The sequence below is a fragment of the Polypterus senegalus genome, chromosome 1, assembly GCF_016835505.1.
Source record: "Polypterus senegalus isolate Bchr_013 chromosome 1, ASM1683550v1, whole genome shotgun sequence".
NCBI classification, from domain to species: Eukaryota; Metazoa; Chordata; class Cladistia; order Polypteriformes; family Polypteridae; genus Polypterus; species Polypterus senegalus.
In genome coordinates, this window is record NC_053154.1 from 276,019,230 (window position 1) to 276,046,116 (window position 26,887).

The 26,887-nt window shown below is 37.9% G+C and overlaps 2 protein-coding genes across 4 annotated transcripts in view; one reads left to right on the forward strand and one right to left on the reverse strand.

The window, feature by feature from the left end:
* The window catches only part of morn4 (MORN repeat containing 4), a 121,453-nt gene that overhangs the window by 12,435 nt on the left and 82,131 nt on the right, over positions 1-26,887 (reverse strand). The gene's annotated exons all lie outside the window — the stretch shown is intronic.
* On the forward strand, positions 1,260-26,851 carry hoga1 (4-hydroxy-2-oxoglutarate aldolase 1). Of its 3 annotated transcripts, none has more exons than XM_039774921.1 (8): positions 1,260-1,347; positions 1,896-2,106; positions 5,471-5,599; positions 15,281-15,408; positions 19,643-19,777; positions 20,948-21,044; positions 21,855-21,988; positions 26,585-26,851. In XM_039774921.1, the coding sequence occupies exons 2-8, from the start codon at positions 1,899-1,901 to the stop codon at positions 26,741-26,743; spliced, it is 990 nt and encodes a 329-aa protein (XP_039630855.1). In that variant the 5' UTR covers positions 1,260-1,347; positions 1,896-1,898; the 3' UTR covers positions 26,744-26,851. The 3 variants fall into 3 exon arrangements, with proteins under 3 accessions (XP_039630855.1, XP_039630863.1, XP_039630847.1); XM_039774929.1 differs by lacking the exon at positions 1,260-1,347 and adding an exon at positions 1,350-1,454; XM_039774913.1 differs by lacking the exon at positions 1,260-1,347 and having other exon boundaries at positions 1,787-2,106.

Genomic DNA, 26,887 nt, shown 5'->3' on the forward strand with positions numbered 1-26,887 from the left:
TGTTTCGATTAATTGTTTTTCCTACTTCTTAATTTATTTATAATTTATGTTAATTTTCAGTCTTTTGGTTCCCTCTTTTAACTGCTTTGTTTGGTATTAGTATATAGCCATATTTCCACTAACTCCAGGAACAATCAGTAAGTCTTCACTTTTTCTTTGTAATGATGTGGTCAACTGTACAATAAAATTCCAAGGCTGCTTTAAGGAACTTTACAGAAAAAATGCAATTTCAGCCAAAAAGGAAAGCAATCTTGCTCCATTTCTAGAGTGAAAAATCAGGATTTGTTTCTGTCTCATCACGAGTGATACTGAATACTACCGATGATGCTGAATAACCTCTGAATGTGATCATCGGAAACTGTAATTGCAGACCGCAGTACCTATGAGGTCAGTCATGTAATGCTCCAAAAATCACAAAATGCCCTCAATGTCAGTCACATAACACCCGTCGTATTAATTAAGATTCGGGTTGTGGGAGGGTTATCTGACTCAAAGGGCGTTTTGTGACTGACGTTAGGGGGCATCACCTGACCTATGTCACAGGTATTGCAGCCTGCAGTTAAACCAGAGGGTCCCAAACTCGGTCTTGGGGGCCCACTGTGGCTGCAGGTTTTTGTTCCAACCAGTTTCACAATCGGTGATAATAATCAATAACAACTGATCTCGTTTAATTAGCTGGTCTTTTTTACTCTTTTCTTATTCTGCATTCAGAAAAACACAAAAGTATGTTTTTTTACATTATAAGACATCATATTTTTTCTAAAGCTATAAATGCTTAACTCTCTTTTTTTTGTTTTCGTATTATTCTCCCCTTTTCCTGTGTAGTTTGCTCCCTTCATTTAACCCTAATAGTGACAATTAGCAACCAGCACAGCAGACACCCGGGATGATGAAAGCTGCAACGACTTCAGTGTCAGACTCGCTAATTAGTAAATAATGAATTAAAAAAAACAGAAAACCTAGAAAAGCAGAATGAAAATTAGGTTGAAAATACTGTTAACGACTTAAAAAAACGACATATTCCAGATATAACTGCTTATTACATTTTAATAAAAATCTACCAAACTATGTCTGTAATTTCTACATTGACTCCAAAACACAGAAACTGGGAAATAGTGGCTCACTTAATTAGGCTAGGAGTCCAGTGAAAAACCTGCAGCCACAGTGTGTCTCCAGGACCGAGTTTGGGAACCGCTGAGATGACCGAAATAAGGGCGACGTGGGTTCAGACCACCCGCTTTCACTATTGCAGAGGAGACGGAGTTTGGCGACGCCCCCTGAGCGGTTGGCGCGTAGGCTGACGAGGCGAGACTGAGTCCTTCTGTACGCACGCGCCCTCGCGGACAGGTAAAATGACAAGCCACTGCCCAGTGCAGCCGCAACTGGAGTTTAACGTGAAAGTATTCGATTATTATACAGTGTGTGTGGTATAAAACACTTGATTCATTTATGTGGTAAGATATGGCTGTGGTGCAAATGAGAAAGGTTGTCGTGTCACTTTCTAAAGTTGGGTCAAAGTGAAACGGCGACTTTTGCAGTCACTGCTGACTAAGTAACTATTCGAAAATCAATTCAGGCTACTCATATTGTCAAGCTCTGTGTTTCTTTGATGCATTGTACTATGCATAACTGTAAACGAGAGGGGACACAACCTAATGCCGTTATTAATTTATGTAATTTAGCAGAGACACTCTTCAGTTTAGGCAGATATCAGTGCGCCTTACGAAATGTCAATATTTAAAAATCTCGTTAAATATTAATAGAGTCTGATGAAAGTATTCTAAGGTAGAGGTTAAACGTAGATGAGAGCGTGTGTCCAGTAGTATATACTTGCCTGTCTTTCTTTGCATTTAATAATATACGGCTTCTCATTCTGGTTTTATTTATTTGTTAAGATAATGCATCTTGTGAGGCGTCTTCGAGTGCCCGGCTTGGTTACAGGGTGTTTGAAGACGGCCAGGCGCAGCCGAACTTCGGGAATCTCTGCAAACCTTGATATTCGGGGCATTTATCCCCCGATTACGACCCCTTTCAACCAAAATGAACAGGTGGATTATAATAAACTGGAAGAAAACCTGAACAAGTACTCGAAGGTACCTTTCAGAGGTAGGTCCCTGTGTATGTACCCTGAAGTGAATCGCAATTAAGGCAGTTTTCATAGAAACTGGGTTCTGCACTCAGCCCCGCGTTTGAAAAAATACTTTGAGAATATCCATTCAGTTTCCAAGATTGATTTGTAATTTTTAATGTTCGTTTCTAGCAGCACAAAGTAACAAGAGCCAAGATGGAATCAGAGGACAGTCTGTAACAGGATGCAGTAATTCATACCCCCACAGCTGTCCAAACAGCCAAGTTATAGTTGCTCAAAAAATAATTATTCATGAGAATTTTATCACTATAAGTAAACTAACAGGAGTCACGCCACTGATTAGTTTTAGCTTTATTTGAATTATAATTATATTCACACTTAATTAGGACACTCAGAGTGGGAAGCTGTTTAAGAGAGGGAAATGTCTGATGAAGATGGAATGTGAAGCAGAGATGCAAAGAGCAAGATGATAACGGTCAGGTGGGGTTTTACTACAAGAGAGAGGGGTGAAGGCAGTGTTTGGATATGGCAGCAAAATGTTGTGAATGCCTTGAAAAGGTATATTTAGGAGGTCATAAGGCAGAAGAATGCATGCATGACAGTGGAGGGCAAAGGAATCGAGCAATTTGATAAACCAAAGTAATTCGGGTGTCATATACAACATCTAGTGCCGTGTAAGTACTACAGCAGTAAATCTGGATGATTTCACTGCTTTTTTCAATTTTGGATTTCTTTTTTTAATTCTAACCAGCTGAGATGGATTTTTTTAACAGGGAAATGCTGGTTTAGAAAATGTATGATTTATGTGCATGTGACACAGAGAATAGTGATAATTTAGTGGAAAAAACGCCAGCTGTATTGTTTGTAATGTAATTGTAGGTGAGCCGTATTATTCAGATTGCCATATTTTCTTTTTGGGTGATTCTAACAATGTTTATTTACTTTTGGTGTTATTATTTTAACAATTAGTTGAAACACTTAGCATGGCATACTTGTTCTTTATTAAGGAAGACAAACTGTACTTTGTAATGAATTCCAAATCCTGTTATTACCAATTAATTGTCTGCTAAGTTATAAAATCCAAACCACTCTTATTATGTCTTAGTAAAATGTCATAACACTGTAAAGGGAAATAGAGTTATCTTGAAACTGTACTGATCAGCATATGGAATTGCTTTTCTGCTTTCCCATGCTGAGTGAAATTAAAGTAAATAGTTCTATATTTTATCTTTCATGTTTTAGAAATATTGCTGAGCAGTTTGGCAATAGTTTATTCAGTCCAGATAAAACCAAATTCAAGAATGTCATCCATTGGAAATTTGTTTGTTTAATTGTTATAGATATAAACCGTATGTTAGAAACAACATTTTTGTCATTTTTAAACAAAGGATGTATGTCACTGTTGTTTGCTGTTATGATAAAAAAGTGAATCATAGAGACCTGTATGTTAGCTTGATTGGCCACTGTTAATTGCACCATGCGTGTGTTTGTGCCAACCCATTAGTGAGCTCCTATAAGTGTACACTCCTGTCCATTAAGAACTGGGTCTTTCTTTGGCTGCAGCAATAGGCTTCAGGTTCTCATGATTCTGTAAGTGGCTTGTAAAGTGGATGGGTGGATGTACGGGTGCTGGTCATAAAATTAGAATATCATGACAAAGTTCATTTATTTCAGTAATTCCATTCAAAAAGTGAAACTTGTATTTTAGATTCATTCATTACACACAGACTGATGTATTTCAAATGTTTTTTTCTTTTAATTTTGATGATTATAACTGACAACTAATGAAAGTCCCAAATTCAGTATCTCGGAAAATTAGAATATCGTGAAGAGGTTCAATATTGAAGACACCTGGTGCCACACTCTAATCAGCTAATTAACTCCAAACACCTGCAAAAGCCTTTAAATGGTCTCTCAGTCTAGTTCTGTAGGCTACACAATCATGGGAAAGACTGCTGACTTGACAGTCCAAAAGACGACCACTCACACCTTGCACAACGAGGGCAAGACACAAAAGGTCATTGCTAAAGAGGCTGGCTGTTCACAGAATTCTGTGTCCAAGCACATTAATAGAGAGGCGAAGGGAAGGAGATGATGTGGTAGAAAAAAGTGTACAAGCAATAGGGATACCCGCACCCTGGAGAGGATTGTGAAACAAAACCCATTCAAAACTGTGGGGGAGATTCACAAAGAGTGGACTGCAGCTAGAGTCAGTGCTTTAAAAACCACCACGCACAGACGTATGCAAGACATGGGTTACAGCTGTCGCATTCCTTGTGTCAAGCCACTCATGAACAAGAGACAGCGTCAGAAGCGTCTCGCCTGGGCTAAAGACAAAACTGCTGCTGAGTGGTCCAAAGTTATGTTCTCTGATGAAAGTAAATTTTGCATTTCCTTTGGAAATCAAGGTCCCAGAGTTTGGAGGAAGAGAGGAGAGGCACAGAATCCATGTTGCTTGAGGTCCAGTGTAAAGTTTCCACAATCAGTGATGGTTTGGGGTGCCATGTCATCTGCTGGTGTTTGTCCATTGTGTTTTCTGAGGTCCAAGGTCAACGCAGCCATCTACCAGGAAGTTTTAGGCCACTTCATGCTTCCTGCTGCTGACGAACTTTATGGAGATGCAGATTTCATTTTCCAACAGGACCTGGCACCTGCACACAGTGCCAAAGCTACCAGTACGTGGTTTAAGGACCATGGTATCCCTGTTCTTGATTGGCCAGCAAACTCGCCTGACCTTAACCCCATAGAAAATCTATGGGGTATTGTGAAGAGGAAGATGCAGTACGCCGGACCCAACAATTCAGAAGAGCTGAAGGCCACTATCAGAGCAACATGGGCTTTCATAACACCTGAGCAGTGCCACAGACTGATCGACTCCATGCCACACTGCATTGCTGCAGTAATCCAGGCCAAAGGAGCCCCAACTAAATATTGAGCGCTGTACATGCTCATACTTTTCATGTTCATACCTTTCAGTTGGCCAACATTTCTAAAAAATCCATTTTTTGCATTGGTCTTAATTGATATTCTAATTTTCTGAGATACTGAACTTGGGACTTTCATTAGTTTTCAGTTATAATCACCAAAATTAAAAGAAATAAACATTTGAAATACATCAGTCTGTGTGTAAATGAATGAATCTAATATACAAGTTTCACTTTTTGATTGGAATTACTGAAATAAATCAACTTTGTCATGATATTCTAATTTTATGATCGGCACCTGTATTTGCTATGCACAAAAAAATGAAAATACGTTTGAAAAATGTGTTTGGTCCAAACTACAAGAACTATGTCTCTGCTATGTTATATATATAAAGATGTTGTACTTAAGTCATTTGTATGTATTCTTTTTATAATCTCTTCCTTTTTTCTGTAATAGGCTTTGTTGTCCAGGGCTCCAATGGTGAATATGTGTATCTGACAAGTGAAGAACGAATTGAGGTGGTGAAGAGTGTTTCCAAGTCTGTTACAAAAGACAAGCTTGTGATTGCTGGTTCTGGCTGCGAGTGTAAGAATAATGTTTTATTTACAGAATAATTTGATTTAAGCCTTGCTATACAACACATTCAAAGACCTGACCTCAGTCCAGGCGATTTTCCTTTTTTAAATATATTTTGTATTCATTGTTTTTTTCCTTTATATCCAAGCATTTCTATAGATTAAGAATTGAAGCATTAATATGGTAGCTGGAAAATGTGTAGAACAACACTATTTGTAATTTACATTATCAGTTTGGATGGTGTGTCTTTTATCATTGTGCTCCTATTATAAATAAGTCTTCAAAAGAATTTTTCAAGAAAGCATTTATTTATAGTACAAAGTATTTTTAAGGACAGTGCCCCAAAGATGTTAGTCTCCATTGTCTTTGTAAGTATAGTCTGCCATTTTTATTCCTCTGCTGTCTTGTGACTCTGTCAAAACATAAAGACACTAAGGTGTGAAATCGTTTAGAAAAATAAATTTCATGTGCACATATAGAGGGGAACTGAAGGTGAAATAATATGAAAAATAAGCCTATGTACACTGACAGACTATATTTTCTTGCATTGGTGATTCTATATATAGATAAGAGCTTTTGCTTTCTGTATTATGAAAATGTATTATTTTAATTGTGTCTGAATTTTTAGTGAGACACTCAGTGAATCAATCAGCTTCTATTTCACATTTCTCGTTAGCACTCGAAGATAAATGCCATTGTAAGATTAACATTAGGCAGAGGAAGAAACCTATATTCCTTGAAAAAGAAAACAAAGCAATGACAAATATTAAAGCAGCCATTAGTACACTCTGTACTTAATACAGTTTGTGCAATGATACTTCATGAATTTGGGTTTGTGTAAATATCTTGTAGCACCACAGCAAATTATTTGGGAGGCACATCCCAACCCACCCCACACATTATTTAAATATCTTTGTGCCAGTAGATGGAGATAGATATATTGCATTGGGTAGCTTGTGTTCTGTGGTAGTTTTGATTTTATTCACTTGTAACTTCACAACAGTCTAAGTATTTAAGTGAGGGAATACTGCAGTAAACAGTGTATCATGTAATTAAAGTCCATATGACTCAAAGTCTGGCTCTATACTGTGCTATAGTGGGAAAAAAAACAGACATGCTCTGAAAAGTCAGCAGTTCTCAATAAGTGCTTGTGAAAATTGGGCTGTTGAGGTGGGTCAGGTATAACTAGTAACCCTAAAGTTGCATTTTTTTCAGTTCATAACATACATTGACCAGACTTTTTTTAAATTATCCTTTGCTAAATGCAAAAATATCTTGTTTGTGCAAGTAAAACAATCGTGAACATTTATTAGATCAGAATCATTCATTTTTAGTTTATTGCATCTTACCACTTTGAGTGTACCCCAGTGATGGAACTGTATAGCTTGGAGGAGTTGGATTGGGATTTTAAAATTACAATTACATGCAGTAAATGCATCTTGTTGCTGCTCTGATTGTGTTCCTTTTACAACATGTGTCTTTTGCCTAATTCTGCCACCTGTTTCTGGTAAGAGAGTCAGGTCAGAGAATTTTCCAACAAAAACAAAATTTGCTTTCTTCAGTATCTTTACTAAATACAGTACACTGTAGTCATTGTTGTTTGTGAGACCACGAGTTTAAGCTTAAAATTCCCTTTGAAAAGGCTACTAGAGAAATTGATTGTAAATGTAACATGTGCAATCTTGAGATGTTTTCATAATGTTACAGTGCACATATGTTGTTTGATGCAACATAAGAATTTTATATCTTAGATTTGTGTTTCTTCATCTGTAAAATGTATCTATCCACTTTTATAACCTGCTTCATCCATACAGAGATCATGGAAGTTGTCATTTCCCTAGCATACAGTTTTTAATTTCTAGAAATTCAAAGTATGTACTTGTATTCAAACTTCTAAAACTGAACAAAGAACTAATTCAACTTATTTCTAAATTGAGTTATGTGTCCAAACAGTCTGCTTCTGCTTTATTCTGGTTCTTAATACTTGTCAAAACGTCTTGTATGCTTTTTCTTTTATTTTTATTCTTTTGAAGTCACACTAATATCTTTACACTAGGGAATCCATTCCATGAAACTGCTGTAATTCCCTGGAACAGCCAAGCTCACATATATAGTGTGTAAAAGTGTAAAAATCGATCAAGATTTTTTTGAAAATAATTAAGTGGCGCGTTTTTTTGGCCCACAATGTAGTGTGTTGCCAACTAATTCAGTCAACAACAGACCAGCAGCAGTCAGTCTCCTGGCTCCGACTATGACTGAGCACAGTGGACTGGTAAGAGTCTGTACTCTGTAGCTTACGAATGCCGGGACAGGGCAGACTTCATTGATGTCTGTCAGACAACAGCTTTGAACAGCAACAAGAAATTGCAATGCGTCAGTCTGTTGCATCCGTATTATCTGTGCCAAGAAACTTGACATCACAGAATGATGACAAGAACCTGGATGCATCAGTAACAGCTGAAATGGTGGTGTTTTCACAGCAATGGCAAGCAAGGGCGTTGTTTAGAACAAGAGTATCTGTATCTGATGATTGTGCTGCCTACTTCAGTAGAGGCAAAGTGTGCTTTCACAGCAGCTGGCGTACTCTGCACGAAGTACTCTCTCGCCTGGACGACCACACGCTGGACACATTGTGCTTTCTATGCTCTTATTACTGAAACTAACTAGATCAGGGGTGCCCAATGTGTCGATCGCGATCGACCGTGCAAGCTACTGCAAAACTCCGGCTGTGATCTAGTTAGCCTTCCAATTTATATCGACTAAAGAAGGGATTTAAAAAACAATTGTTTGGTGAGGGTATGGGCTGGATGTGGAATTGGAAGAGGATTTTTTGTTCTCACAATGTCACAATCTAAGTGCACTTGTCTGACATACGAGGTTCGATCCCCGATGAGGGGTGCAGTGGAGTGTGTACGCCTGATGAGCCCAAAATAGGGCGAAACACATGTCGCGCACTCTTTGCATTATTTGACAGTTAACTATGTAACATTCTATGAGCTTCTCGCAACTGAGAAGGCACCCATGGGGGATATTTGCCGACTCGCAGACCAACCACACGAGTTACCTGGTAGGTAACCACCCATACAATCAGATTGTTTATATATATATATATATATATATATATATATATATATATATATATATATATATATATATATATATATATATATACTCGCAAGCCAAAAAAGTGTGGTCACCCCTGAACTAGATACATGTACTTTTATATGACAGCATGAACTGCTTGTAGATAAGGTTAGTCTTTTATTGGTGTCATCATATTGCAGTAGTTTTATTAAAAATAACTGTCGGTCGTTCTAAAACCGTTCACATGTGAGATGCCAGTGTACTGTGTCTTCCCCGGGAGCCTAGGATTCCCAGGAATGACATGTGGGATTCCCGAATTCCCGGGAATGGATTCCCTACTTTACACTCATTTTATTTTCTGTTTGAACTAGGGATAAAGAGCACAATAGTTTTAATAATTATTAGCTGTCCATTAAAATTCCTATGCTCTGAAATGCTAAACATACTCTGCACAGTATGAATTACTCCTTTCATAATGTTCCTGTTATGTTCAAAAACACGCTGTTTTACTGATGTTTGCGTTCTTTTTTTTATATTTGTACATGTTGCTTTAATTGTAAAGAGGTGACAACAATACATCTTATTATATATGAATTGAACTTTGTTAATGTTTAGATGCAATTAGATAGAACTATTGGTTGGCAGGTGAAATAAACATAAATGAAACGGCATCTAATGACACCTAAAATCAAATTTATATTTGACTTTGTAGGGACTGGAGACTCATGGTGTAGGTTTCTACAGTCAAAACAGCCATGTATAGACAATATTTTATTTATTTATTTATTTATTTGACTGAATACTTTAATCCAAGGTTACTTAAAATGTTTGAGATGCAATTGATTAGATTTCTGTTGTTTTTCCAATTGGAGTACACTGTGCCAGGAGCAGGTTATTTTGCTCATATTGTTGCTTACAACATATACGGTATGAAAACATGAATAAGCTCATTTTGCAGTAGTCATTTTCTTTAACAAATGCAAAGCACAACTATGTCATACTTCACATATTAGACACTTTTTATTATTTCTTTAGATTGGAGAGATCTGTCTATGACTTATCGGTGTTTTTGATACAGATCTTATACTGTATGACTGATAAAACTTTATAAACTCTTTTAGCCTGTGTGCTAACCCAGAATTAGTATATTAACATAAGTTAATATACAGTATATACATACACAAGGGTGTGTGTATGTATATGTAAGTGTATATACATATTTATTTATTGAGATATTACACCAAATATTTACATATGCATGTGTACATTTTTGCTGAATTAGCATCATGAGCCACCAAGAACCAGAAGAAGGCTATTGGATTGGTTTGTAGTGTTCTTCCATTATGATGAAGGCTTTACTTGTACATGGATTAGAAATTAATGTAAGCAATGCATATTTCCATTCTTACCCACATAGTACTTTACTACTAAATAAATGACTATATCCATGCTGCTCCGTGGAATAGGAATGTCTAAGATAGGCAAGGGGACTAGAGGTGCAGTTTTCTTTTCTGGAAATTTGGGTAATCTCAAGCCAGTAGAAGTGTAGTGTGATTCTTTATAGTGTTTTACATGCCCTAAATGGGCTCCACAAAAGTGGGCATGGGCCAGGTCTCAGATTTTTGATAAGTAAGAGGGCCCAACAATTAGCTGTGAAGTTCGTCCTGGGACTCAACATAGCAGTTTGTTAATTAACACAAAATAGGGCTTAAGTGGCATGGAGTGTCCAGTAGGTAGACCATCAACAGAAACAATAGCATTTCTGGTGAACTTCAACGAGTCACGTTGGTCATGTTTAAATTAGGTTTAAATTAGGTGGGCAGGGAGCAAAACTGAAGCTACAAAGAGACAACCTGATCAGGCACAGTGCTGACATACTTGTGGGAAAATAAATAAATATACTATATATATATATATATATTATTGTAAAAGGTGCTATATAGCACCCGACCCGGCAACACACAGGCTTTATTTTTTTCTTCAGCTGTGTGACACGCCACACAGCCCAAACACAGTCCCAAAGCACAAAACAAAACAAACCACAATTCTCCACCTTGCTCCACTTCTCCTCCCAGACAAGCTTCGTCTCCTTCCTCCCAACTCTGGCTCCCCGAGTGGTGGTGGCTGGGCCCTTTTATAGCCCACCCGGAAGCGTTCCAGGTGATTAACCACCTGGTCCTGATTGCACTTCCGGGTGGGGATGAAAGCTCGTGCAGCCGGGCTGTGGGAAGCAGGCAGCTCCCCCTAGTGGCCACGCTGGGCCCCAACCAAGCTGTGGAGGACTCCATCTCCCATGGAGCCCTGCGGGCGGTTGGGGAGTCACCGCGCCAGGAGGCTGCCACAAAGCGTCCCGGGGGAGGTATTGGACTGCCCATGGTGGCTCCCCCGGAACATAAGTAGCATATATATATAAAAACTGCTCAAAAAAATTAAAGGAACACTTTGAAAACACATCAGATCTCAGTGGGAAAAAGAAATCCTCCTGGATATCTATACTGATATAGACTGGGTAATGTGTTAGGAACGAAAGGATGCCACATCGTTTGATGGAAATGAAAATGATCAACCTACAGAGCCCTGAATTCAAAGACGCCCCAAAAATCAGAGTGAAAAAATTATGTGGCAGGCTAGTCCATTTTGCCAAAATTTAATTGCAGCAACTCAAAATTGTACGCAGCACTTTGTATGGCCCCTGTGTTCTTGTATACATGCCTGACAACATCGGTGCATGCTTCTAATGAGATGACAGATGGTGTTGTGGGGGATCTCCTCCCAGATCTCGACCAGGGCATCACTGAGCTCCTGGACAGTCTCAGGTGCAACCTGGTGGCATTGGATGGACCAAAACATAATGTCCCGGAGGTGTTCTATTGGATTTAGGTCAGGAAAGTGTGGTGGCCAGTCAATGGTATCAATTCCTTCATCCTCCATGAACTGCCTGCATACTCTCACCACATGAGGCCAGGAATTGTCGTGCACCAGGAGCCACTGTACCAGCATAGGGTCTGACAATGGGTCCAAGGATTTCATCCTGATACCTAATGGCAGCCAAGGTGCCTTTGTCAAGCCTGTAGCGGCCTGTGTGACCCTCCATGGATATGCCTCCCCAGACAATCATTAACCCACCACCAAACTGCTCATGCTAAATGATGTTACAGGCAGCATAATGTTCTCCATGGCTTCTCCAGACCCTTTCACTTCTGTCACGTGCTCAGGGTGAACCTGCTCTCATCGGTAAAAAGCACAGGGCACCAGTGGTGCATCTGCCAATTCTGGTATTCTATGGCGAATGCCAATCGAGCTGCATGCTGCTGGGCAGTGAGCTCAGGGCCCATTAGAGGACATGGGGCCCTTGGGTCACCCTCATGAAGTCTTTCTGGTTGTTTGGTCAGAGACATTCACACCAGTGGCCTGCTGGAGGTCATTTTGTAGGGCTCTGGCAGTGCTCATCCTGTTCCTCCTTGCCCAAAGGAGCAGATACTGGTCCTGCTGATGGGTTATGGACCTTCTATGGCCCTCTCCAGTTCTCCTAGAGTAACTGCTTGTCTCCTAGAATCTCCTCCATGCCCTTGAGACTGTGCAGGGAGACACAGCAAACCTTCTGGCAATGATACGTATTGATGTGCCACCCTGGAGAAGTTGGACTACCTGTGCAACCTCTGTAGGGTCCAGGTATCGCCTCATGCTACCAGTAGTGACACTGACTGTAGCCAAATGCAAAACTAGTGAAGAAACAGTCAGAAAAGATGAGGAGGGAAAAATGTCAGTGGCCTCCACCTGTTAAACCATTCCTGTTTTGGGGTCATCTCATTGTTGCCCTCTAGTGCATCTGTTGTTAATTTCATTAACACCACAGCAGCTGAAACTGATTAACAACCCCCTCTGCTACTTAACCGACCAGATTAATATCCCATAAGTTTCATTGACTTTATGCTATACTCTGATTAAAAGTGTTCCTTATATATATATATATATATATATATATATATATATATACAGTGGTGTGAAAAACTATTTGCAACCCTGAGAGATCAACACCACGGTTAGGTTATTTCTTAACATGGGGGCAATTACTTTTTATCACAGGGCCATGTAGGTTTGGATTTTTTCTCCCTAAATAATAAAACCATCATTTAAAAACTGCATTTTGTGTTTACTTGTGTTTATATTTGACTAATGGTTAAATGTGTTTGATGATCAGAAACATTTTGTGTGACAAACTTGCAAAAGAATAAGAAATCAGGAAGGGGCAAATAGTTTTCACACCACTGTATATATATATATATATACAGTATATATATATATATATATATATATATACACTGTGTGCACAATTATTAGGCAAGTGAGTATTTTGACCATATCATCATTTTTAATGCGTATATTCCAACTCCAAGCTGTATTAACTTGAATGCTTATTGGATTTAAGCACGTCAAGTGATGTGTATTTGTGTAATGAGGGAGGGTGTGGCCTAAGGAGATCAACACCCTATATCAAGGTGTGCAGAATTATTAGGCAGCTAGTTTTCCTCAGGCAAAATGGGCCAAAAAGAGATTTAACTGACTCTGAAAAGTCAAAATTGTAAAAAGTCTTTCAGAGGGATGCAGCACTTTTGGAATTGCTAAGATATTGGTGTGTGATCACAGAACCATCAAACATTTTGTTGCAAATAGTCAACAGGGTCACAAGAAACGTGTTGAGAACAAAAGACACAAATTAGCTGCCAAAGATTTGAGAAGAATCAAACGTGAAGCTACCAGGAACCCATTATCCTCCAGTACTTTCATATTCCAGAGCTGCAACCTACCTGGAGTGCCCAGAAGTACAAGGTGTTCAGTGCTCAAAGACATGGCCGAGGTAAGGAGGGCTGAAACCCAACCACCACTGAACAAGAAACATAAGTTGAAACGTCAAAACTGGGCCAAGAAATATCTGAAGACAGATTTTTCAAAGGTTTTATGGACCGATGAGATGAGAGTGACTATTGATGGACCAGATGGATGGACCTGTGGATCAGTAATGGCACAGAGCTCCACTCCAACGTGGAGGTGGGGTACTGGTATGAGCTGGTATTTTTAAAGATGAGCTAGTTGGACCTTTTGCATTGAAGATGAACTCAAAATCAACTCCCAAACCTACTGCCAGTTTTTCAAGACACTTTCTTCAAACAGTGATACAGGAAAAAGACCATGATTTTTATGCAGGCCAATGCTCCATCACTTGCATCGAAGTTCTCCACTGCGTGGCCAGCCAGTTAAGGCCTTAAAGATGAAGGAATAATGACATGGCCCCCTTCCTCATCTGACCTAAACCCTATCGAGAACTTGTGGGCACTTCTTAAACGCTAGATTTACGGGGGAGAAAAACAATACACCTCTCTGAAGAGTGTCTGGGAGGCTATAGTCACTGCTCCACAAAAGCTGATCGTCAACAGATCAAGAAACTGACAGACTCCATGAATGGAAAGGCTTATGACTGTTATTGGAAAGAAGGGTGGCTATATTGGTCATTGATTGATTGATTTATTTTTTGAAATGTCAGAGATGTTTATTTGTAAATTTTGAGGTGTTTGTTTATTATTCTCACTATGACAGATGAAAATAAACAAGTGAGATGGGAAAATTTTCATTTTTCCTTTAGTTGCATAATAAATCTGCACACTAATAGTTGCCTAATAATTGTGCACATATGTATTCCCCTGATGATGTTCACACTCACATTTCCGTTGTGAAACATTCAGGTTTCAGGTTTATTAACATTTTGGATTGACTGATAGCACTGTGTTTGTTCCATATTAAAATTAATCCTCAAAAATACAACTTGCCTAATAATTCTGCACTCCCTGTATATTATATGGACATGTATATATGTGTGTGTATGTATATATATATATATATATATATATATATATAATATATATATATATATATATATATATATATATATATATATATATATATATATATGGATATATATGTATGTATTTTTTAATATCACCCTTCATCTCTAATTTCAGCTTTTTCACACCTCCTCCCACCTTCTTTCATCTTCACTGACTTTGTTTCCCCTCCTACATATTTTACATATGTTATCTGCTTTTTTCCTTTTTAGTTGCACACCTGAGGAAGGCCTTACAGCAGACATGTTGGGCCTTTTACCTTCTTTCCTTTTTAGTGTGGAAATAACCTTTAATGTTTTCGCCTTTGCAGATGCATGCTGATGCAGCTCTACAGAAACTCCATTGCAAAGCACAATTTTACAAAAGAGAGCTTTCTTTTGAATTTAAACTAGTAAAGATTAGGAATTATGTGAAGTTTGCAGTAGTGGGGTAAACGAAATGAACACTCAGTGAGTGAGTAAATCAATCACCTTTTCATTTATATAATACACACACATTACAATATATGTATTTTGTCTACTATTTCTAAGGAGACATGCATAGAAGACTTTTTATTGTACTGTGTACAATAAACTTGACTTGACATGACTTTGTTACAAATAAAACTTGACCCAGGCAAATAACCTATGTGACCTTCAATAAGTGTTAAATCTAGTTTTGAATCTAGTAATTGTATATTTCAACTATGTTTTTCTTTTTTCTTAAGCATCTATTGCAACAATTCACATGACTGAAAGGATGGCAGAAGCTGGAGCTCATGCAGTTCTAGTGGTCACACCAAGTTACTACCGTGGAAGGATGGATAATCGAGCACTCATTCAGCATTACACACAGGTAATATCTAACAGAGCACAAATAGGAAAAAAAACTTTTTTGAGTCTATGCATTATTTAGAAATTGCACAGTAAGTATAGACACTTCAACTCTTTGTATCCTGCCAAGAAAAATGTAAAAAGTGCTTGTGCACCAGTCAAAAGTTTAAATTGTTCATTATTACTTTTATTATGATTGACAGGTAAAATGCTTAAGTTTCATTGCAGGTATTAAATCAAATATTAATTGCTGTGAAGTTTCAGCAATGTGTGCCAGAAGCGTCACTGGACAAATAGAACTGAGCATGTACATGGTTGATCATAAATTATGTACAGATTATTAAATGATATTAGTATATAAGCTTCAACATTACCGCAGCAGTTTGTGCTTGAAAGCTTGATTAGAAATAGTAGGATATGCTTGGTTTTAATAGCCTGCCAGGCTCCCCACAAACATCTTCCACAATGTCAGTGTTAAATAACATGAAATCACTATCTTTTTCCTGAGAGGTCATCACAGAGCTGCTTATTTTTTTGGTAGCATAGCATTTAGGTGCAGTCTAACAGCCCCATTTCATTGTTGCAAGACTGTACATTTTAAGAGGACATACCTGTGCAATTTGTGATAGGGGACAAGGTGAGACTAACCCTATGAGGATGAGAATAAAAATAAACTTAAATTGCACAGTGGTTTTAAAGGCATACCTTGTCCACTCAGCTTAAAGGAATACTTCATCCAAAAATTATATTTTTTTATATGTTACTTACCCCATGTAGTTTGTAGTGGTGGTTAAGAAAAAAACATAATGTCATGTTTTAGTAAAAAAAAATGTACACAACAAAGATTCTGATTGAAAAGGACCCAAGAGTGACCAACACTGGACAATGGCAAACAATGTGAAAAACGTCCATGGTGGGGGACTCCCACGTAACTCTTGTTACATAATCCACATTACCATTATCCATTCGTATGATGAAAAATGCAAAATTTGTGTATTTTTTTTTTTGCTAAAATGTTTTTAATAGTTAGTTCTGGAAAACGTAGTGTACAAGATAACTAGGAAAGATGCTTTTCCATAATACTGTGCTTTGAATTGAAGATGCATTACTCCTACTATTTCAGTTGGAAACAGTATTGTTGACCCGTATATAAATAAAATATGTGGTAGCAAATACAGTTTCATTGCTCTAATTTCAGCTAATAAAAAGCAATAATGACCTAATGATTTGTCCCCCAAGTTGAGTATTTTAATCCAAAACTTGTGGTGTACTAATATTAGGGGGCAACACAATAGTATTTGCCACTGAGTCGTACTGCCTCGGAAGCAAAGCAGTGATGAGACATAGGCTGATACTAACAGACAACTGCAGCTTAATTACATGAGTATGAAAACATCCCATACCAAACAATCTTTATAATTAGGCAAAGAGCATCATATCCCACTCCCACTGCCCCTTCCACCTCAACCACCCTAGGCTTACAAGGCAGAAACAGTGAAGCTGTTGGTCATAGACATCTTAAACAAACTACCTACCAAAAAATTAAATTAGTGGCCCAGACAAGATTAAAAATGTCTGAATTAAATACCACATCAGTTTGCCTGTTATTTCATTAATGTATCTTAATGAGTTCAATGTTGTCTACTCATAATTAAAACATTATGTTTCTACGTTGCTAAAATGTGGTAGATGTTTTTCTGTAGCTGACAGTGAAATTTTGCCTAAACAAAGGTGTCCACTATTCATTGCCAAGAAATTGTGACAACTCAGTTGCATTTTTGAGGTCTGTCTAGCTGGGGTCCTTGCCGTTTGAGCCAACTTACAACCAAGTGGTAAGTGATTAACAGCAACTGTCTACCCAAGCATTTAGAACATAAAGCCTCATATCGGGTGACATGACTATAAAATCAGTCAGTGATCTTTAGTAAAAGTTACTGTACAAATGTAGTATGTGGAAATTGTTATGGACAGTGCATGAGTTGAAAAGAAATTCAGTACAATTTTTCACTGACATTCAGTTGAGGATATTCCTTCTAATCACATGCCTCTCTAGTTGTCTACATTTATTACGTTTAAGGTCAGTTCAGTAGAACTACATTGTTACCTAGTAGTACTTTTTCATATCCTGTACCTTGCGTCCACTGTAAAAAAAATAAATAAGCTCCCAGGAAGCGGCATATACAGTGGTGTGAAAAACTATTTGCCCCCTTTCTGATTTCTTATTCTTTTGCATGTTTGTCACACAAAATGTTTCTGATCATCAAACACATTTAACCATTAGTCAAATATAACACAAGTAAACACAAAATGCAGTTTTTAAATGATGGTTTTATTATTTAGGGAAAAAAATCCAAACCTACATGACCCTGTGTGAAAAAGTAATTGCCCCTTGTTAAAAAATAACCTAACTGTGGTGTATCACACCTGAGTTCAATTTCCGTAGCCACCCCCAAGCCTGATTACTGCCACACCTGTTTCAATCAAGAAATCACTTAAATAGGAGCTGCCTGACACAGAGAAGTAGACCAAAAGCACCTCAAAAGCTAGACATCATGCCAAGATCCAAAGAAATTCAGGAACAAATGAGAACAGAAGTAATTGAGATCTATCAGTCTGGTAAAGGTTATAAAGCCATTTCTAAAGCTTTGGGACTCCAGCGAACCACAGTGAGAGCCATTATCCACAAATGGCAAAAACATGGAACAGTGGTGAACCTTCCCAGGAGTAGCCGGCCGACCAAAATTACCCCAAGAGCGCAGAGACGACTCATCCGAGAGGTCACAAAAGACCACAGGACAATGTCTAAAGAACTGCAGGCCTCACTCGCCTCAATTAAGGTCAGTGTTCACGACTCCACCATAAGAAAGAGACTGGGCAAAAACGGCCTGCATGGCAGATTTCCAAGACGCAAACCACTGTTAAGCAAAAAGAACATTAGGGCTCGTCTCAATTTTGCTAAGAAACATCTCAATGATTGCCAAGACTTTTGGGAAAATACCTTGTGGACTGATGAGACAAAAGTTGAACTTTTTGGAAGGCAAATGTCACGTTACATCTGGCGTAAAAGGAACACAGCATTTCAGAAAAAGAACATCATACCAACAGTAAAATATAGTGGTGGTAGTGTGATGGTCTGGGGTTGTTTTGCTACTTCAGGACCTGGAAGGCTTGCTGTGATAGATGGAACCATGAATTCTACTGTCTACCAAAAAATCCTGAAGGAGAATGTCCGGCCATCTGTTCGTCAACTCAAGCTGAAGCGATCTTGGGTGCTGCAACAGGACAATGACCCAAAACACACCAGCAAATCCACCTCTGAATGGCTGAAGAAAACAAAATGAAGACTTTGGAGTGGCCTAGTCAAAGTCCTGACCTGAATCCAATTGACATGCTATGGCATGACCATAAAAAGGCGGTTCATGCTAGAAAACCCTCAAATAAAGCTGAATTACAACAATTCTGCAAAGATGAGTGGGCCAAAATTCCTCCAGAGCGCTGTAAAAGACTCATTGCAAGTTATCGCAAACGCTTGATTGCAGTTATTGCTGCTAAGGGTGGCCCAACCAGTTATTAGGTTCAGGGGACAATTACTTTTTCACACAGGGCCATGTAGGTTTGGATTTTTTTATCTCCCTAAATAATAAAAACCATCATTTAAAAACTGCATTTTGTGTTTACTTGTGTTAAATTTGACTAATGGTTAAATGTGTTTGATGATCAGAAACATTTTGTGTGACAAACATGCAAAAGAATAAGAAACCAGGAAGGGGGCAAATAGTTTTTCACACCACTGTATGTATCCTCATACTTTCTTGGAGTCTGTGTAATGGGTAACTACAGAGAATCCAGTGAATCTGCATGTTTCAGAGAGAGTGCTGTCAGTAGATGTCAGTCTGGTTTTTTTCAACCTTGTGTACAGGGTCACTAACCTGTGGATGGATGCACTTGTGACTGAGCAATATACAGTAAATGTTTAGGACTTCAATTAGAGCTTCTTTCTGTCTTGTGTTTATTGCTGTCAGGGTGGGCTACATCTTACTGAAGCCAATTGTTTCTTAGGACTGGGAGTACATTATACTCACACTTGTAACTCTTTAGATAAATATTCCTTGTTGCAGTATATCCTGCTGCTAAAAATGTGTAGGAGTTTTGCATAATTATGTATATTTAGTATTACATTAGAGTTGCAGACTTCAGTAGCCTTTTCAAAGCAGTGACACCTGACATTTTCTGATCTTTATTTTTTTCTTCTGTAGGTGGCTAATGCCAGTCCTGTTCCTGTTATCTTGTATAGTGTTCCTGGAAATACAGGACTTGACCTGCCAGTGGAAGCTGCAGTTACCCTCTCCCAACATCCCAATATTGTGGGTCTAAAAGACAGTGGCGGGGATGTAAGTAATTATATCCTGGTTGGATGACGTGTTGCCTACTTCAACATTCAGAGTAATACAAGTAGTAAATACAATAAATATGGTGTTTATGATTTTATAAAACGCACAGCAAAGAGTAATAAATAAATAGGTAGAACTCGGCATGTAAAGGAAAGCCAAAAGAAACAAAATATGTTGGCCTACGTTTACACATATTAGCCCTGTTTTTAAGTAAATTGGCCAGTAAATCCCCTACCTCTCAAGCACCATACCAAAAATAAAATCTATTTTTTTCCATTCACATGTGACACAGATCTGATCATTTTGGGGAAGTCTGGACAGTAAAAAAAGCTATTCAGATTGGATTTAGACCACTTTTTACATGTAGTACTACATCTGATACAGATCTATGCAACCTTCTATTGTAATCTGTGTTTGAATTATCAGAATTGTCTGGAAATTTACACAGTTTTACTTCACTATTTATGTGACCTGTGCCATAAAAATTCAAGATGGATTATTCTACAATACCTATGCAGAGTGCCACTGGAAAAAAGTAAGGTGGTAACCTTAATACAAATTTGGTGTTACTGACACCAGCCATTACGGCCTAATTGCTATATTTTAGTGAGAGCGTCTTAGTAACAGGCACCATCGTAATTAATTAGATGTGAAAATTCTGAAATTGTCAAACCACTGTTTTTTATCCAAGCCATCCATATTTCATTCTCTCCAGTCCTGGCTCCTTTGTTGTGTCCACATGTTTCTGTGTACAGATATGGGAATGATAATTGCAAACAAAGCAGTGACTATAATTTGTCAGTTTCTGTTTCTTTTTTCTTGCCATCGTGAACTAAACCATTGTCAGGTGTCCTGCAGTGAAAACCATGTAAAGTGTCACAGCAGACAGCATATTGTTGGTATTCATGGTTGTCTAATAAAAACAAATTTGACCTATTAATTTTGTGCATTTAAGGAATATTCAGGATGGATATCTGTGTACACTCATAATCAGGTTTGGATCACTTGCAAAATGTTCAGCTTTGTTGAGAACATAGCCATAGACTACCCCATAGTCTCCAAATGGGAGAATACCATCTCTCGTCTATAATTAATTATAAATTAAAAACAAACTTTCCATATTCTATAAATGATATGTCATGCCTGTTTAAACATGGTTTTCTGTTGTAGATAACTAGAATTGCTCTGATTATTCACAAAACTCAAAAAGAGGATTTCCAAGTTTTGGCGGGCTCTGCTGGTTTTCTTTTGGCTGCCTATTCTGTTGGTAAGAATATTTAAAAATCCAAAGCAAAAGTTCAGTTTGCTAATTTAGAGACTGAGCATGTTTGAATATTATGTATTTAAATGTATCCCTATTACTTTTTTATTCCTATAGTGTCTATTTTATCTCCCACAAATGACTGATAACAAAAATAGGCCACTTCTTGGATTTCTACTTGTAATAAGCATACTGAAACATAAGAGCAAAATTCAGAAATGTGAAGATTATCAGTACAAATTTATCAGTGCAAAGTAATGTGATGCTGCACAACAGATTACCAAAAAAGTTAAATGCACATTCTTGGTAGAATAACTTACATCTCCATTCTTAAAAAATGAATTATCTAAAATGATTTCTTATAATGGGAACCTAGATATATCAGCAGGCTAAGTTAAGAGAAGTCATTTTGTTGGTGTTTCTATGCTATTATTTGCCAGTTTTATTTGAGTAAGAATATAAATAATAAAAGAAGACAGATACCAATGTAGCAGCTAAATTGTTAAGATAAGACTATTTGCAGAATGGAAAGAAACCTGTTCATTTAATTTTAAACTAATAAAAAGAATAATGGATTATGAATGTCACCTACTCATGAAAACCACTGTGGTTTTAAACTGGTTGAAATATCCAGTGGTTATCATCAGCACAGATAAAGCACTCAAAAGTATTTTTCATTAGTATTAGCAAATGTTGAGTGTAAGCAGTGCTGTTAACTGGCTAATGGGATTTTTATACTGTACAGAATTTTATGTTCGTAGTTGTTATAGAGAGGATTTCTTAAAAGTTGATCACACTTTGGCTTGTTCTTTATAGGTGCAGTTGGAGGTGTGTGTGCACTTGCTAATGTCCTGGGGACCCAAATATGTCAGCTTGAGCAGCTGTGTATTTCAGGCCAATGGGAAAAGGCCAAAGATCTACAGTACAGGCTCATTGAACCAAATACAGCTGTACGTTAATTCAGGTTATGCTATTCAGTATTGCACAGACTTGGTTATTTTTATTTACTGTATACTTAAGATTGAAATCCCGTAAAGATCAGAAGTGAAACAAATTTAGAGCAATATGAATGATATACTTGTAACTTGCCGTCTCTTATCATTGTAGTTTTATTTATATATTTTACAGTATATGGTGTATTGCACACAGAATATCCGCCCCATTGTCTGAACTTGCTTCTTAAATTAGAGAGTTGCAGGGCATTGTGTACCCTGACAGATTTGGATAAAAGGTAGAACCAACACTGAATGGGGTACCCATCCATTGTAGGGCAAATTCATGCAAATAACTACACTTACATATAGTTCTCCAATTCAGGTAAAATGCATATTTGTGGAAAGACACTCAAGTACCCACATGAATATGCGGAGGACATGTAAGTATTGTGCACAGCGTGCACCCCCGTCATGCAGCTTGGGTCCTTGTAGTTAAGAGACAGTAAGTTTACCACTGCACTTCCAGCCCTTTCATAAACAGTGGATATCAAATGTGTATACATCCTTTTCAAAATTGTGGATCATGCTCATTAAAAGACCGTAGAGTAGTGATGGACAAATTCTGCAGAGTTTACTTCACCATGAGTTCAGCAAAATTACAGAAATGTTTATGAACTTCGCCAAGCTCAGTGAAATACATTGAAGTCAATGGGGAAGGAGGAGCTGAAGTCGTTTTGAGTGGATTATCCCTGAAGGCTTAGGAGAAGTCAGTCAACTGTGGCCAAAGACTTGATCTGAGCTATAAGGCAGCAGTGCTAACCATTGCATCATTGTGCCTCAAACAACAAAAAAAAGACACAATAGTACAATAACTACAGACAAAATATAACACATGGTCATAAACTAGCAATAAGTAAATAAAATATAGATCACTGCACTCACAGAGTTCTCCTCTTGGGGCACATATTGGCCATGCCATGAAGCTGCAGTATGGGACTGGTTCGTTCTGTTATTTGAAATCTTGGCTCTGGGAACAGCAGGAATATCTTTTTTTGTTGACCATGTATCTATGCAGATGCTTTGCACTTTATTCTTCCATCAAGCAGAAACATATTGTAAATAGTAAAGAATTTTCTGTTTGTATTATTTCACAGCATGTCCTGTTTATTCTGATGTGTGATTGATTATTTAAGGCTTGTTTTAGGATTGTAGCTGGACACTGGCTAATTACAATAATAATGCCTTTTATTTATATAGTGCCTTTCCCATGTTTCAAGGCGCTTATAAATACACATTGGCCATGTGGTGCACTGCCAGCCACAGGGATCTATGTTATACTGTATATCCAGTGGCAGTATTTGTAATATTCGCATAATGGTCAGCTAATATACTTTTAAGATAATGTGGGATGGAATTCTTGCAGTGTTTCTCAGCCTGTGTGGATTCGGGACCCATTTGTATCTTTTTAAGTTCACTGAGGACCCACATACAGCAATCAAAGAGAGGGGTGGATTTATTGGTAAATGACCATGAGTGGACAAAGAAGATTCCCCCTAAAGAAATCAGTGCGATTAGAGATGGGTTTTGGGGTGACCAAACACTTCAGTGGACAGGGTAAAGCTAGTTTTAGCACATCTCAGTAGCTGAAACTGCACTTTTTTTCCTTGTGTGTTTACAATCCAGTGACGGCAACATCATAGAATGGGATGGGTTTATTGGTAAATTACACAGCAAATGTCCTGGTAAATATTCAGTAGGCCACATCATATTTAATGCGAAAAATGCTTTGGCAAATTTCGCTGATCAGCACTACTGTAGTGTCAGGTTATGCTCAGAATTACACGCAGTGGGGCCTCCTATGTATTGTTCTTGGTTTCCTGTTATATATTCTTGTAATTGCACTGCCTGTGCATCATCTAGATGAAGTCTAGGAATACTGTGGGTCTCCAAATGAAGCTTTAAGCGTACATCCTTAGAATATCAACATGACATCTTTAACTCTGAAATTAATTCCTTGAGGGCTTCTGCAAACTGTTTATGGCTGAAGCCAGAGGCTGAAATCAGGGCAAGGGCGTAACCGCTGGAAGAAAGCAAGGCTAGGCCCTTGAGGAAAAGGTAAAGAATGTAGAGGGAAGAGTGATGTTGGTGGGCAATTGTATGACAGTCCACCAGAAAGACAGGCATATGAATTATGTATGATTAGGTCCAGTAGGGTAGGTATGGGATTTGTTTCTGTTTACTTTGTTACTCCTTACATTAACCCTTCTTTGCGTTCCATAATATGTTAACTGAGGCCTTCTTGGCACTTTTTTGGATTGTGAGTTTTGAAAACAGCTTGTGGGTGTTCAAATGCCTCATAAGGGTTTTGTGATTTTATCCCACTTTTTGTTTCTTTTGCAGTCATTTTAGCATCTTCTTTGCCTTGGCAATGTCAAGACATTAACATGCAATTATTAAGTAATTCAGAGGTTGAGTTGAATGTGGTTTAGGTTATTGTTGTCTCGAATGTTGAAATGTTTCCTTAACTTTCCTTAACTCGGCTTTCTAATAGAAAATGGCAGGTTTTGTGCACAAGTACATCATTACTAGAGTTACTGACATCTTTACTTTTACCACCCACTCACTAAACCACCAAATCATGACATTGTTCACAATGCTTGACAGTAGGTACTGTCTTCTTTGGGTGATGAGCAGTGTTGACTTTGAGCCATACACATTTCTTGGAATTACCTGCTCATATATTTTGGAATGACACCCTAAACCTTGTAATGTCCTAATATTCTATGTTTTCTTTTCGTCTTAATAGTGGTTTTCATATTTTTTCATAATACTGTACTGTGTGGGTAATGCCTTTTATATTCCTCTCCTTATATAAACCTTTCAAAAATAGTATAAATTTCAGTAAATACAGTGTACTTAAATATATTGAATTAACATTAATAGGAACAGCGCCGTTCTGCATAATATCACTCCTCAGTAAGATGTATTGTAGTATCACCTATAGTAAAGGTGCAAGGCATAGATGACAGATTAGGTTTTCTCACTGCAGTTAATCCATTTCCTGATCTTGATTCGTTGTTAAATATGGCAGATGATTTTTGTTTTAATCTCTTATAGTGTTTGGAGAATCTGCTGTGCACATGACTTCAAGTGTATCGTTCTATAAGGCAAGGGTGTGAAACACCAGGTCTGGAGGGCCGCAGTGGCTGCAGGCTTTCATTGTAACCCTTTGTGACCAGTTTTCACTGCTAATTAACTTTTTTCCACATCATTTTAATATCCCCATTAGAAGGATTCAGTCCTCTGAAGTGACTCTTTTCTTCATTAAATGACAGCCAAACAAAAAAGAGATGTGAAATAAGCCAACAGATGACCAGTTAAATTGGGGCTTCAAACTCCAACCAATTTCTTAATGAGAAGCCGATTCTTGCTGTCAATTAAACCCGTTATTTAATTTCATGGCTTATTGCTGCTCTCCTTCTGCCACAGCACAAATTTTCAAAACTGTTTTCTATTTTTTCTAAGACCATTGTCAAATGTTTTGGTGACCTGAGATATCAACCTTACCCACACCTTCACCTTTCTTTAGTTTCAGATATTGTGTGACGGGAACAGAGGAGCTGGTCATGTGGTGGGTTGTTCTGTGTCTCATTATTGTTTGGCTGCTAATTAAAGAAAAACTGTGGGGCCTGAGTCAAGCTAATTATAAGAAGTAATTAACAGCAAAAACTGGTCACTAATTAACTCCAGGACTGGAGTTCGACACCCCTGCTATAAGGAGGAAGTCTTCAGGCCAGTTATATACAGAGTGGTCCAGATCTAATTATGCAGATCCAGATCGTCTGGATGACTTTGATTTATGTGGGGGCGATTCCAGTTCGGCACAAAGACGATTCTTCATGTCCTCAGTTCGCACATTTCTCGATGGTCTGGGATTTTTCAGGTGATTTTCTATGTAATAAACATAATAAGTTATAGCGTAATGAAAATTGCATAATTAGATCTGGACCTCCCTATAGAGAGGGAGGTGGATGCCAGTATGTAGGAAATGCCATTTTTAAAAAATAATTTTATTTTTGACACTGTTTTTTTTAAATTTTATGTAGAGTAGTTTTTTCATAGCAATGTCAGGATATCCTCCTTCATTGCCAAAAAGACAATGTGCATTGAAATTAAGAGCTCATCCATACCTTAATGCACTAACCCATAGTCTGGTGTTTAATTACTTGACATTACACCTGAAAAGCCATTCATTTCTGGGGGCTGGCGCCAGATGTGTTGACCCACTGCCATCCAGTGGCCACATTAGTTTCTAGCATGGTTTTTCTTTCACTACTGTAGCTGTCATTTAAATGTAATGTCATCCATTTGCAATAGGCATCATGCTGACCAAGCATTTTTTGGTTGCAAAGAACAGAATTGTACTTTACAAAAAGCATCTGATATCCCTCTTCTTGCACCTCAAGTGTTAATATTCAAAATTTAACACCAATACTGTATAGGAATATTTAACATGTAACTGTAGTGTCTGGAGAGTTAGTGAAAGGACAAGTGTTTGTAATACATGATCTGAAACATAATAAATATTCCAAATGACGTTGTCTTCCACAGGTCACTCGTCAGATGGGAATTGCAGGTTTAAAACAAGCAATGGACTGGTTTGGATATCATGGTGGTAAATGTCGTTCTCCTCTCTGTCCACTCAGTGAATTAGAAGCCAAGCAGCTAAACAGCATCTTTACCTCCAATGGATGGCTGTCACACTTTTAAAATTGAGGAATGGGATATGAAAATAATTGGATCTTAAAAATAATGACTAGTCACCCCTTAAAATACTAATGTGACATATTGGTTTATAAAAATAAAGATATTTCTGTTGATTATGTAAGAAAGTGACCCTTTAATTATGCTACA